General features: G+C 36.7%; 1 protein-coding gene across 2 annotated transcripts; it reads right to left on the bottom strand.

The window, feature by feature from the left end:
* Window positions 1-235: 235 nt before the first annotated feature.
* sub1b (SUB1 regulator of transcription b) lies at window positions 236-10356 on the bottom strand. Of its 2 annotated transcripts, none has more exons than XM_026250313.1 (5): window positions 10255-10356; window positions 1731-1800; window positions 1378-1497; window positions 728-836; window positions 236-593 (listed from the first exon to the last, which is right to left on the bottom strand). In XM_026250313.1, the coding sequence occupies exons 2-5, from the start codon at window positions 1797-1799 to the stop codon at window positions 514-516; spliced, it is 378 nt and encodes a 125-aa protein (XP_026106098.1). In that variant the 5' UTR covers window position 1800; window positions 10255-10356; the 3' UTR covers window positions 236-513. The 2 variants fall into 2 exon arrangements, with proteins under 2 accessions (XP_026106098.1, XP_026106103.1); XM_026250318.1 differs by having other exon boundaries at window positions 1731-1803; window positions 10255-10338.
* Window positions 10357-11493: the final 1137 nt, after the last annotated feature.

Here is an 11493-nt window from a genome sequence, read left to right as displayed (position 1 = left end):
TCCTGCTCCCACGCGAAGACAAGCCAATAACACACAAGCACTCAGGACTGGAGACAGGCAGCACCATAAAGTGCCAAACGCCTTAATTTTAGGCCATCCGTTACTGCTTTGTTTATTGTCGGGATCACAACAACTTTGAGTTAAAAAATATGTACTTTATGTTATACGGAAAACAACAACTAAATCAAAACATGGTTAATATTTTTATATTCAATCAAAAAGACGGACAAAAGACTCCAAACCAAAAAAGCCTTTATTATGTAGGCAGAGTATGAGAACAATGCAGCTATTGTACTAATAAAATAGTCACACAGTCAGGACTCACTATTCATACACAACAACTAACACCAGACATTTGGAAATTAACAATAACATAACTAAAGAAGTCTCTTCAAATGTAACAGCATACATATACGTACAAGTTGAAACAGGAAAGATTTTGTGGAAGTCCCCATGTACCAAAGAATGGAACTCTAAAAAGAACCAGACAACCATTCACTGCACAAAGAGCTCTTACAATCTTCTAACTGCATCATCGATGTCCGACATTTGTTCCTTCAGCTGATTCCACTGCTCAGGATTCAATGAAATGCCTGAGGAGATATCAATACAACTGATGAACTGCTGCACAATAACCAAAAGTAAGACACACAGGAACATTTTACCTATCCTTAAAGATGTTCGTTCCACTATAAATAAAAAAATATATAAACAGCCCCCAAATTACCTTTTTTTCCAGGCTTCATCTCACCAGCTTGGTCCATCCAGTACTCTCGAATGTCAATCAAAACCTTGCCTTTAAAATCTCTGACGCTGACGTATCTCAGCTTTCCAATCTATCACATATCAGAACATGAATGAGCTACCAGGGACAGTATATAATAGCTCTACGATCAATCATACTAAACTTTAATACGGTTAAAAAAAACTCACAAAACACTCAAAAACTGCAGAAATTGCTAGTTATAATGCAAAGGAATTTCTGAATCTTGCATATTCTTTATGCAATCTTTGTGTATTCTGTAGCTGTAATGAAATAAAAAAACCACCAAGATATTAAAGCGTTTTTCCCTTAAATAAACCAGAGTAACAACAACCCGATAAGAGACATGTTACAGATAAATGCAAGCAAACTGCATAGTCCATGGGAAAAGTAAAACTGCACTACAGATCAATAAAATAATATATAAATTGGATTTTAATGCACTATTGCTCTTAGAAGAAGCAAATCTACAAGTAAGATTATTTAATGTTAAATCAATATTAAATGTCCATGCATTTATTTATTTATTTCGTAAGCATTTCTATATGGGATAATTTACAGTCATTTGGTCATTTATAAACACTGATAGTGCGGTACATGTTGAAAAACTCCACCTGGAACATGTTATCTTCATTGTTTCTGTCACTTTTAGCAGAGCCGCTCGGTTTGGAGGTCTCTCCACTTTTCTGTTTTTTAGCAGGCTTCTCAGGAGCACTTGCCTTCTTTCTTTTGGCCTTTGGTAGAAATAAGGAGACAAAACAAACACAAAACCTTTCAGTCCTGCAGCACATTTTAGGATTAAATAAGAACCTAAAATTACAACCACAACAAAAAACATCATTAAATATAGTAGCCACTGCTAATTTCAAGTTAAATAAAGTCAAGCAGCATAAACTTAAGTTTTTATTCAATTGCAAAGGCTATATTAATTTTGATTCATTCATTTATAAATCAATATTATTCATACCTTTTTTTCTGTATCGCTGTCTGAATCACTACCAGAAGAGGAAGACAGCACTTCTTTAGACTTAGGCATCCTGCTGAACACAAACAAGTACAATTTAATGGGAAATATGATTCAACACTGCCCCCTCGAAGCCACTAATGAAATTTATTTTCAGTAGAGAACATAAAACTGTTTTTCAGGAATATGCCCAGTTTAGCTCAGCTTTATCAAATATATAACAGGGGGTCCCTGCTCAATCTCTGTTTACCAAGGGGCCTTTGATGTGAAAACACTACGACAATTTAGTTTCTTAATAATAATAAAAGAAGAATATAAAAGAAGAAACATATAAATATCAAATGCGATATTCACTACATTAGCTACATGTGTCATCAATGCACACTTAACCGATTCCTCAGAACAAATAGTGATCAATAGTAATAGTTTGCTTACTAACAAATATGAACCATATTGTAATGGGTGGGAGGAAAAAAAACATAAGTACAGACGCACTGGGGGGTTATTTTAAGATTTTATTAATTTTTCTCTGGATTGGAATAGATTCCAATTGTGAGATTCCCAGAAATTACTATAAGCACGGAAATACTAGTTTATTTAAAAAAGACACGTTGGATCCCTAAAAGTAATAAATTAAATCTGGTTAAAAACCTTGTACACATTTCCTAGACCTAATGTTTTACATACATTTTTACAAGTTGTTTTTATTATTATTAATTTTATCTAGGGTATATGAATTTCACATTGATTTTTAAAAGCTGCCAGCAACATCTCTTCCGCCGATCGAAAGCCTTTATCTTGGTCGAAAAGATCCATCCCAGCAAACACAGAACGTTGTGAGGACGTCGCCAGTTAGTCGTCATTTGGTCAGCGCGACATTACTTTATGGCAACGTTGTGAGGACGTCGTGGTAAAGTTCCATTTTTTAAAATCTTGGCTAACTTCCCAGAAACGTCGTGGGCACGTCCTCAAAAGACGTGGCTAGTTAGTCCCATTGGGGACGTTGTAGCGACGTGGTCAGCTGGTCTTCAGATAACTTTTAATATTATTGCACTAGATGTATTATTATTAAGATACCATTTGAACAGCATATTCTTTGGGAAATATACAAAAAATTAATCAAGCATGTTAAAATAATTATATATATATATATATATATATATATATATATATATATATATATATATATATATATATATATATATATATGCCATCAGTTTAAGAACAATAAAATAAACAATTTACTTAGCAAATGGTGATAATGTTTGTTAATGAAAGAGAGTACGGGACAAATTAACATTTAAACCTTAAACTAGCAGCGCACGTCACTTTCTGAGTGAAGTGCGCGACGTGCGCGTGCCCGTCATTTTGTAACGGTCAACTTCCAGCGGACGGACACGGAGGAAAGGTAAGTCCTATAAATCTACTTTTATTCATAGATTTTAACTGATATAACGTTAAATGCCATCAAAGAGGAGTACTGTTTTGTATTTTTGTAGGTTTTCTCTTTCAATTTAATAAATAAATGCTCTGTTTGGTTAATTAGCTCAAAAGCAGTCTCAGAGGTGGTCTAAGGTAACGTTAACTGTAAAAATCGAATATAACCTTACCTGTTTTAAATTATTTGAAATGTATCACTATAAACTATACAGTATTAACTTTCTAATTATTAAATTTTTAACCGTAGTAACGTTAATTAGTTTGTTTGAATAACGTTACCTGCTGCTCGAGCTTGATGATGCTCATGCTAGCCATGCTGTGAACTTGAATATAAACCGATATAACGTTAAATATAAAGTTTAACGTTAATTAGACCGAGGCTGCCGAAATCATGTTCAGTGTAACGTTATGTGGGATTAATAATTTCCCCTTTTCTCCCTCAAGTGGCAGGCTTGTAAATTCTGTCATCTGTTCATTATTGGTGTTGATGGTGTTTTTCACATGCATGCTTTTTAATGCTAGTTTAATTCTCAAATTGATCTGATACTTTCGTTTCACAAAAAGTAAACAAATTGTTCACTTTTTTTAGGGCCTGACAACCACCAGTTGAGTCCATGATTCAGTGAGTTCCTTATAAGGAAATATATTTGTTAACACCTAGTAATTTAAATGTATTATTTATTGCTTTAAAATGAGCACATATATTTATCATCAGGGGAAGAGACAGTCTGGGCAGCAGCAACAAGACAACTATTACAAGTAGAGATGGGTTTCAAGAACTGGTACTAATTTGGTTCCTGACTTGTTCGGTACTGAAAACATTTACATAAGGTACAGGATCAATAGTGCTGCTATCAGTATTCTTGTAACATTGATTCATTACCCTTTAGACACAACCACATATCCTCCAAATCATCTCTGCGTGGATGGCAGCAAGGATCCAGGATCAAGAGATCATTCTTCATGGAGACTGTTCCACAGGAAGCAGTTTATCCTGGGTCAAAAACTAAACCTGGTTGTTTCAGCATCACTCAGGCAAGACTAAATACTTTTAAATTGATTTCAGTTGGTTATGTGTTTCAGGTCATCCTGACCATTCTGCTGTCCTGGATGTAAGGCCGTGCTGGAACTACATTTCTCGTTGTTGAAAGATTTGTGCAGCGGTATCCAGACATATAACGCCCCATCACACGGGGCGTCAACGCCTCTCGTTTACTTTTAAATGAAGTGAAGTCAAGCATGGTGAAATTAATTCTAGAAATTAATTCTAAATAGAAGTTGAAGACTTTTCAAGCGCCAATGCAGCCATCCTCCAGTCAGAACATCTTATGCAAATACCCTAGCGCAGACGCAAGCCAATCGAGTGCATGCAATACCAGAAAACTAATGTGATTGGCTGTCACTATGAGAAGAGACAGTAATTCTGATCCGATATCAGTGTCGTTTTTTGCAAAAAAAAAAATTAAATCAATGTAGATTTTTCTATACTTCTGTGTAGGGATGTCAATTTTCAATCATTTCCATGATCGATCGTCATTTAAATTATTGATCAAATAATCGATTAATCGTTAACCTTAATGCTGCAAAGTCTATTGCAGTAACACCCAGTCACTGGTATGACAGGATGTGCAAAAGTGTGTGTGTGTGTGTGTGTGTATATATATATATATATATATATACTGTAAAATATATATTTTACAGTAAAGACCAAAAGTTTAGAAACACCTTCTCATTCAAAGAGTTTTCTTTATTTTCATGACTATGAAAATTGTAGAGTCACACTGAAGGCATCAAGGGCTCTTTGACCAAGAAGGAGAGTGATGGGGTGCTGCTCCAGATGACCTGGCCTCCACAGTCACCAGACCTGAACCCAATCGAGATGGTTTAGGGGTGAGCTGGACCGCAGACAGAAGGCAAAAGTGCCAACAAGTGCTAAGCATCTCTCGGGGAACTCCTTCAAGACTGTTGGAAGACCATTTCAGGTGACTACCTCTTGAAGCTCATCAAGAGAATGCAAAAGGTGGCTACTTTGAAGAACTTACAATATGACATATTTTCAGTTGTTTCACACTATTTTGTTATTTATATAATTCCATATATAATTCCACATGTGTTAATTCATAGTTTTGATGCCTTCAGTGTGAACCTACAATTTTCATAGTCATGAAAATAAAGAAAACTCTTTAAATGAGAAGGTGTGTCCAAACCTTTGGTCTCAAACTGATATATATATATATTAGACCGTTTCATCGGATGCACGCGCCTGGACCTAAGTTAACTTCCGGTCTGTGTTGTGTATATCGGTCTGGCTGCGGTGCCTTCTACAAACGCAGTTAAAGTCAAGGTGATGAGTAGACTGAAGTTGGGCTCAGGTGGTTGTGCTGTGGGATGTGTTTCCCATGCATTTATTTATTTTTGGAGACTCGCCACAATTTTAAAACTGATCTTTTTTCAAAAAGGCTTCATTGAATAAACATGAGTAACGTTACGTACTGCACGTTTAATAATTCTTTACATATATATGTTTAAATATCAAAACGAGGCACAGGTGTTTTTATATCGCTGTATTTCTGAAGGAGGACTGGCATGATAAAGCAGTGTGTGAGCGTAGCTCTGCTTTGTTTACAACTGTTACTGGGGAAACCTCTATTTCTCGCGCTTTATGTCTATGCTTTAAAACATCTCCTGCTGGCAAAGGATGAATTTGCATTTTCATCAAGTCCGCCTGATCCACGCAGCAAACATTTTTTGTTTGTTATCAAAAAATATCTACTCTAGAGGGACTTGGCTGTTGTTATTGATTCTATTTGGAAGTCTACCGGTTAGGTTAAGTCCACAAAAGCGCGCATGCGCAGTAACGTGGGACAGAACAAGAATCTTTCATTGTGATAATGTATTATAATACGAAAGGGTATGGCTCCTATACAGCGTGCAGCGCGTAAACACAACCAGTGCGCAGAATGATGCACTTGAAGCAACACAGAGTCACAGCGTGTAGCATTACTCATAGAAATGTTCAAAACACCAAAGGAAGAGATATTGTTGTGTATTATATGTGTGCAATATTTTGAGCCTTTTCTTTTAACAGTTTTAAATATCAGTTATTGTGCGCTCTCGAAGAGAGTTTCATTGTTTTGACTGTAGTAACTAGAGCTGGGATGATATGCTAATCTGCCAATTCAATACTATCCCGATACTTGTGTGCCTATTCAATATATATTTATAATTATATATATATAATTTAGCATTGTGATTATAGTTATATAACTATTGCAATTCGTGACTTATCCAAATTGTCTATAAAATGATGTTTGTTTCTGTAGATTTGAGGGAAAGATTAAAAACAAGGAGGTCTGGGAACGACTGAAGAAGACAGCAGTGCGGGAAGGAAGTATTCACCAGAATGTAAGTTCTTTGAGAATGTGTGCTTTGTTTATTACAAGTTGAGTTTTCATTTAAATGTGGCAATGTACACAGCTGGTCAAAAGTTTTAAATATATTTTAAAAGTTTAATTTATTTCTATAATGCACAGCTATATTTTCAGCATTAATTACTCCAGTTTTCAGTGTCACATGATCTTCAGAAATCATTCTAATATGATGATTTACTGCTCAATACATTATTTCTGATTATTATCAGTGTTGAAAACAGTTGTGCTGCCCAAACTTTTTGTCTACACTACAGTTACATTTATTTATTTATTATTTATTTTATTTATTTATTTGGGGGTTGGCTAATAGCAAGAATGCATAAAATTGAAAACCAGTGGTAGAGAAGACTTTTGTAATTTTACAAAAGATTACCTTTTTTTCAATGTTTTGAACTTTGTGTTTTATAAAATAATAATGAAGAAAAAATTCAACTTTCCAGAAATGCTAAGTTTTCTTCCCTATTATTTCTAATATGGGGTGCATTTCCCTAAAACCAACTTTGGTCACAAGTTCCTTCGTTACCAATAGAGTTCAGTGGAACTAAGGACCGTAGTAAGCTAACTGCAGATGTGATTCACATCATGTACGTCATGAGCAGATGTACACTTTGATCATAGCAGCAATAATGTGATTAGGTGCATGTTAATGCACTGATTTGTGATAATCAGCAATGTTTCCTGATCAGCAAATCAGTATATGAAAAAGATCATGTGACACTGAAGACTGGAGTAAAGTTACTGAAAAATTCAGCTTTGCCTCATAATTATTTCAATAAATATGTTTAAGTATATTCAAAAAAAAAGAGTATGAAAACTGTTATTTCTTTCTGTTTTTTTTTTTTTTTTTTTTTTACAATTACTTTACAAAAAAAATTTGATCAAATTAATCTAGCCTTGGTGAGTAGAAGAGACTTCTCTTGAAAACCATAAAAAAAAGATTCCAGATTTTTGACTGGTTGTGAACATACATGAGCAACATTAACAAGATGATCCTCCCTTTCAGCTCAGAGAAGGATGTTGACAGTGCAGGCCCAGGATGAAGAAGAGGAGGAAGAACACATTTAACAATTTTCTCATAAACTTTACATGTGTTATAATAAAAACAATGAACATGACTACAGTAATATGCTAAATGTTATTAAAAGATTCCAGTTTGCAAGAAATCTGAGTGTCTGACTCTACACTAGAGGAACTCTTTTCTGAAGAAGATCAGGTGCTGAGAAGGAGCCTTATTACAGCAAAACACTGCATCAAGCCTCCTGTCCTTCCCTCAGAAAAGACTGTCTTCTGCTGCTGGGGTAAGAAACACACTCTTCCTCTTCTCTATCAGCTGTCCTGCACCTAACTCTGCCTCCTCAGCACTGTCTGAAAGAGTCTTCTCCACAGTCAGTAATCACAGATCACAGATTCTTCTGAGAAAGTCGATATGCTCATTTTCTTAAAAAACTTTGTTTTTTCGGGTGGGACAAATAATACAGGAGAGATGCTAGAAATCTCTATATTGTTCATTTTTCATATCTTTACGCTTTATGAATGTTTTTCTTCTGAGAAGCTCAAGAATTATGGTTCTTTGGTAATTGCTTTATTGTTTAGGTTCATCCTCTGATAGTGAGCACAGAGCCCTGATCATGACATGCAAGAAAAAGAAAGAAATCATGTCCATGATTTACTAATTCGTTCCCTCTATGTACTAAAACGTGCACGATTACTTTTACATTTCATTGATTTGCTAAATCGTATGTACAATTTACTAATTCGTTCTCTTGATGTATAAATAGTGTACACGTTTTAGCAAATCGAGGGAATGAAATAGAAAATCGTGCGCATGAATTAGCCTAAATTTTTTCCTGCATGTCGTGTAATTAAAGCACATCACCACCAGACATTTATACCAGGAGCCTCATATATGACGCTCACAGTTTTACTTTGTGCAGTATCTCGGTGCAGTATCTGCTGAATGGTTTCATATCTATTTATCATGTACTTTTTGGTGCACTAAATTATGTTGTATCAATAAGTTTACTGATAATTATTTATAATTTTCACTAATAACGTCATTAACCATCTCCCCATCTTTAAGACAAAAATTTTCTGTTTATATTGTGTAATCTATGAATTGATGTGTTTAGTTTTCTGTGCTCATAACTTAGTAACATTTTGCATGGTTAAAGAACAGGTGCAATGTTCAAAATGTTTTGGCTTCGTATTTGTAGAAAGTAGTGCTGAATAAATATTGATTTGTGAATGAATGCAGTGTGTTTTTGTCTATTTTATATTAGAATGTAATGTTTTTGTATTTGTTTGCATTTCATGTATGTAATTAATGTATTAACTATGAATCCCCTATAATTAGATTACAATTAGATTTCATAAGGTTTATTTTTTGCACCAGAGATGTATTGAGTTTATTAGTTCTTTATGTATTTCAAGGTAATGGTGAGGTGAAAATATGAATTACCAATATGATCCTGTAATGTCACGTCCTCATAACGTGCCAGTTTGGTCGTCAGGACATACTCATCACGTTCCAGCGACGTTCCACTATAACGTCGCCACGACGGATATGGGAATCACAAAGTTACGTCACTGGAACGTTATGTGGTACGTCGCTGAGACCAATATGGTATTTTATAGGAACGTCCTCATAACGTGACAGTTTGGTCGTTGGGACGTACTCATCACGTTCCAGCGACGTTCCACTATAACGTCGCCACGACGGATATGGGAATCACAAAGTTACGTCACTGGAACGTTATGTGGTACGTCGCTGAGACCAATATGGTATTTTATAGGAACGTCCTCATAACGTGACAGTTTGGTCGTTGGGACGTACTCATCACGTTCCAGCGACGTTCCACTATAACGTCGCCACGACGGATATGGGAATCACAAAGTTACGTCACTGGAACGTTATGTGGTACGTCGCTGAGACCAATATGGTATTTTATAGGAACGTCCTCATAACGTGACAGTTTGGTCGTTGGGACGTACTCATCACGTTCCAGCGACGTTCCACTATAACGTCGCCACGACGGATATGGGAATCACAAAGTTACGTCACTGGAACGTTATATGGTACGTCGCTGAGACCAATATGGTACTTTATAGTAACGTTCTTATAACGTGCCAGTTTGGTCGCTGGGACGTACTCATCACGTTCCAGCGACGTTCCACTATAACGTCGCCACGACGGATATGGGAATCACAAAGTTACGTCGCTGGAACGTTATTTGGGACGTCGCTGCAACGAATATGGTCTGGTCCAGTTACGTCGTCACGACGTAACTGTGTTAGCTGGGATCAAACAAGAGACAGAGTTGAGGCGTTTTACCGATCAGTAAGGACTTCCCTTTACCGATTTGCCTGTATATACGGGAGTGGACGATTGTACAATAAACTGCTTAATTGGTTTGTTAAACCAAAACTAACTCGTGTAACGTTATATCAACGGCGGCGTGTGTAACGGGGCTGATCAGGGGCCTCTGCATCCCAAAACTAAGGTGGAAATAGGCCCTGAATAACAGCCATTCATATTTTAAGCAGTTTTGTAAAACTTGTCTTTATATGACTCGGCAAGGTTGTGCACTTATTTAACAAGTGCGTGTCTAAAACAGACGGTTTACTCTTAGGTTTAGTATGAATTGAACAGGACTTACGTTGAAGGTTGTGCAGTGAGCTATAAGAGACAGTCACGTTCAGCGGCGGGAAGTCGAGGACACTATAACTAACCACGTGACTAATAACGTGTCTTAGGGCATTGTGGGAAATGTAGTTGTCTCGTCTTCAATGACAGCACTACGTAGATTGTAATTCCACAGTAACAACACGCCTGTTGTTTAACGTAGGGATGTTAATTAAACTTTTATATAAATATAATTTATATGTAAATATAAATATACATTCTTTTTTTATATGATTATAAAAGATGGTGAAAATTTCCTCCGGATTTTTGCCCTCCGTAGTTTTCGTGCAGTGTTTTTATCAACTCTATTTTTAAAGGGGGGGGGGGGGGGTAAAATGCTATTTCATGCATACTGAGTTTTTTACACAGTTAAAGAGTTGGATTCCCATGCTGAACATGGACAAAGTTTCAAAAATTAAGTTGTACGTTTGAAGGAGTATTTCTGTTCCAAAAATACTCCTTCCGGTTTGTCACAAGTTTCGGAAAGTTTTTTTCGAGTATGGCTCTTTGTGACGTTAGATGGAGCGGAATTTCCTTATATGGGTCCTAAGGGAACTTCTCCCGGAAGAGCGCGCGCTCCCGTATAGCAGAGCAGAGAGAGGCTGTGCACAGTCAATCACTGATCAGAGCGTGAGCGTCACGAAATGTCACAAAAGGAGGAGTGTTTTTGGTTGCCAGGGCAAGACAACCCTGCACAGATTAACAATGAAAAAACAGCATTAAGGGACCAGTGGACGGAGTTTATTTTTACAGAGCATCAACGGAGTTGTGCAAGTGTTTGTGTTTGTTCCCTGCATTTCGAAGATGCTTGTTTTACAAACAAGGGCCAGTTTGACGACGGATTTGCGTATCGTTTATTTCTTAACGATGATGCAATCCCAACGAAAAAGGGTAACGATAGTGTGTTGGAACCGCAGGCCGTGAGTAAAACTGCTTCAAATATCTCTGCCTCCTTGTTAGTGCGACCCCTCCCATGCCAGAGACCCGGGTTCGAGCCCCGCTCGGAGCGAGTCGTTGCTGCTGTTGCTCTCGTTCAGTTTCAGCCTCGGGATCTGATTCTGGATCATAAATATACGCTGAATCTGACTGTTAGCCATGGTTTATTTTGGATGATGTTTTTTTCCTCAAGGCAATGTCATGTTTTTCAACGGCTCTGGGTAATGTCACAGCTTCCAAACGCTCTCGACGCAAAAGCCTACTGGCGCTCGTGATT

Source organism: Carassius auratus, chromosome 5 (genome assembly GCF_003368295.1).
Source record: "Carassius auratus strain Wakin chromosome 5, ASM336829v1, whole genome shotgun sequence".
Taxonomy (NCBI): domain Eukaryota; kingdom Metazoa; phylum Chordata; class Actinopteri; order Cypriniformes; family Cyprinidae; genus Carassius; species Carassius auratus.
This window is presented reverse-complemented; position numbering and strand designations above follow the sequence as displayed.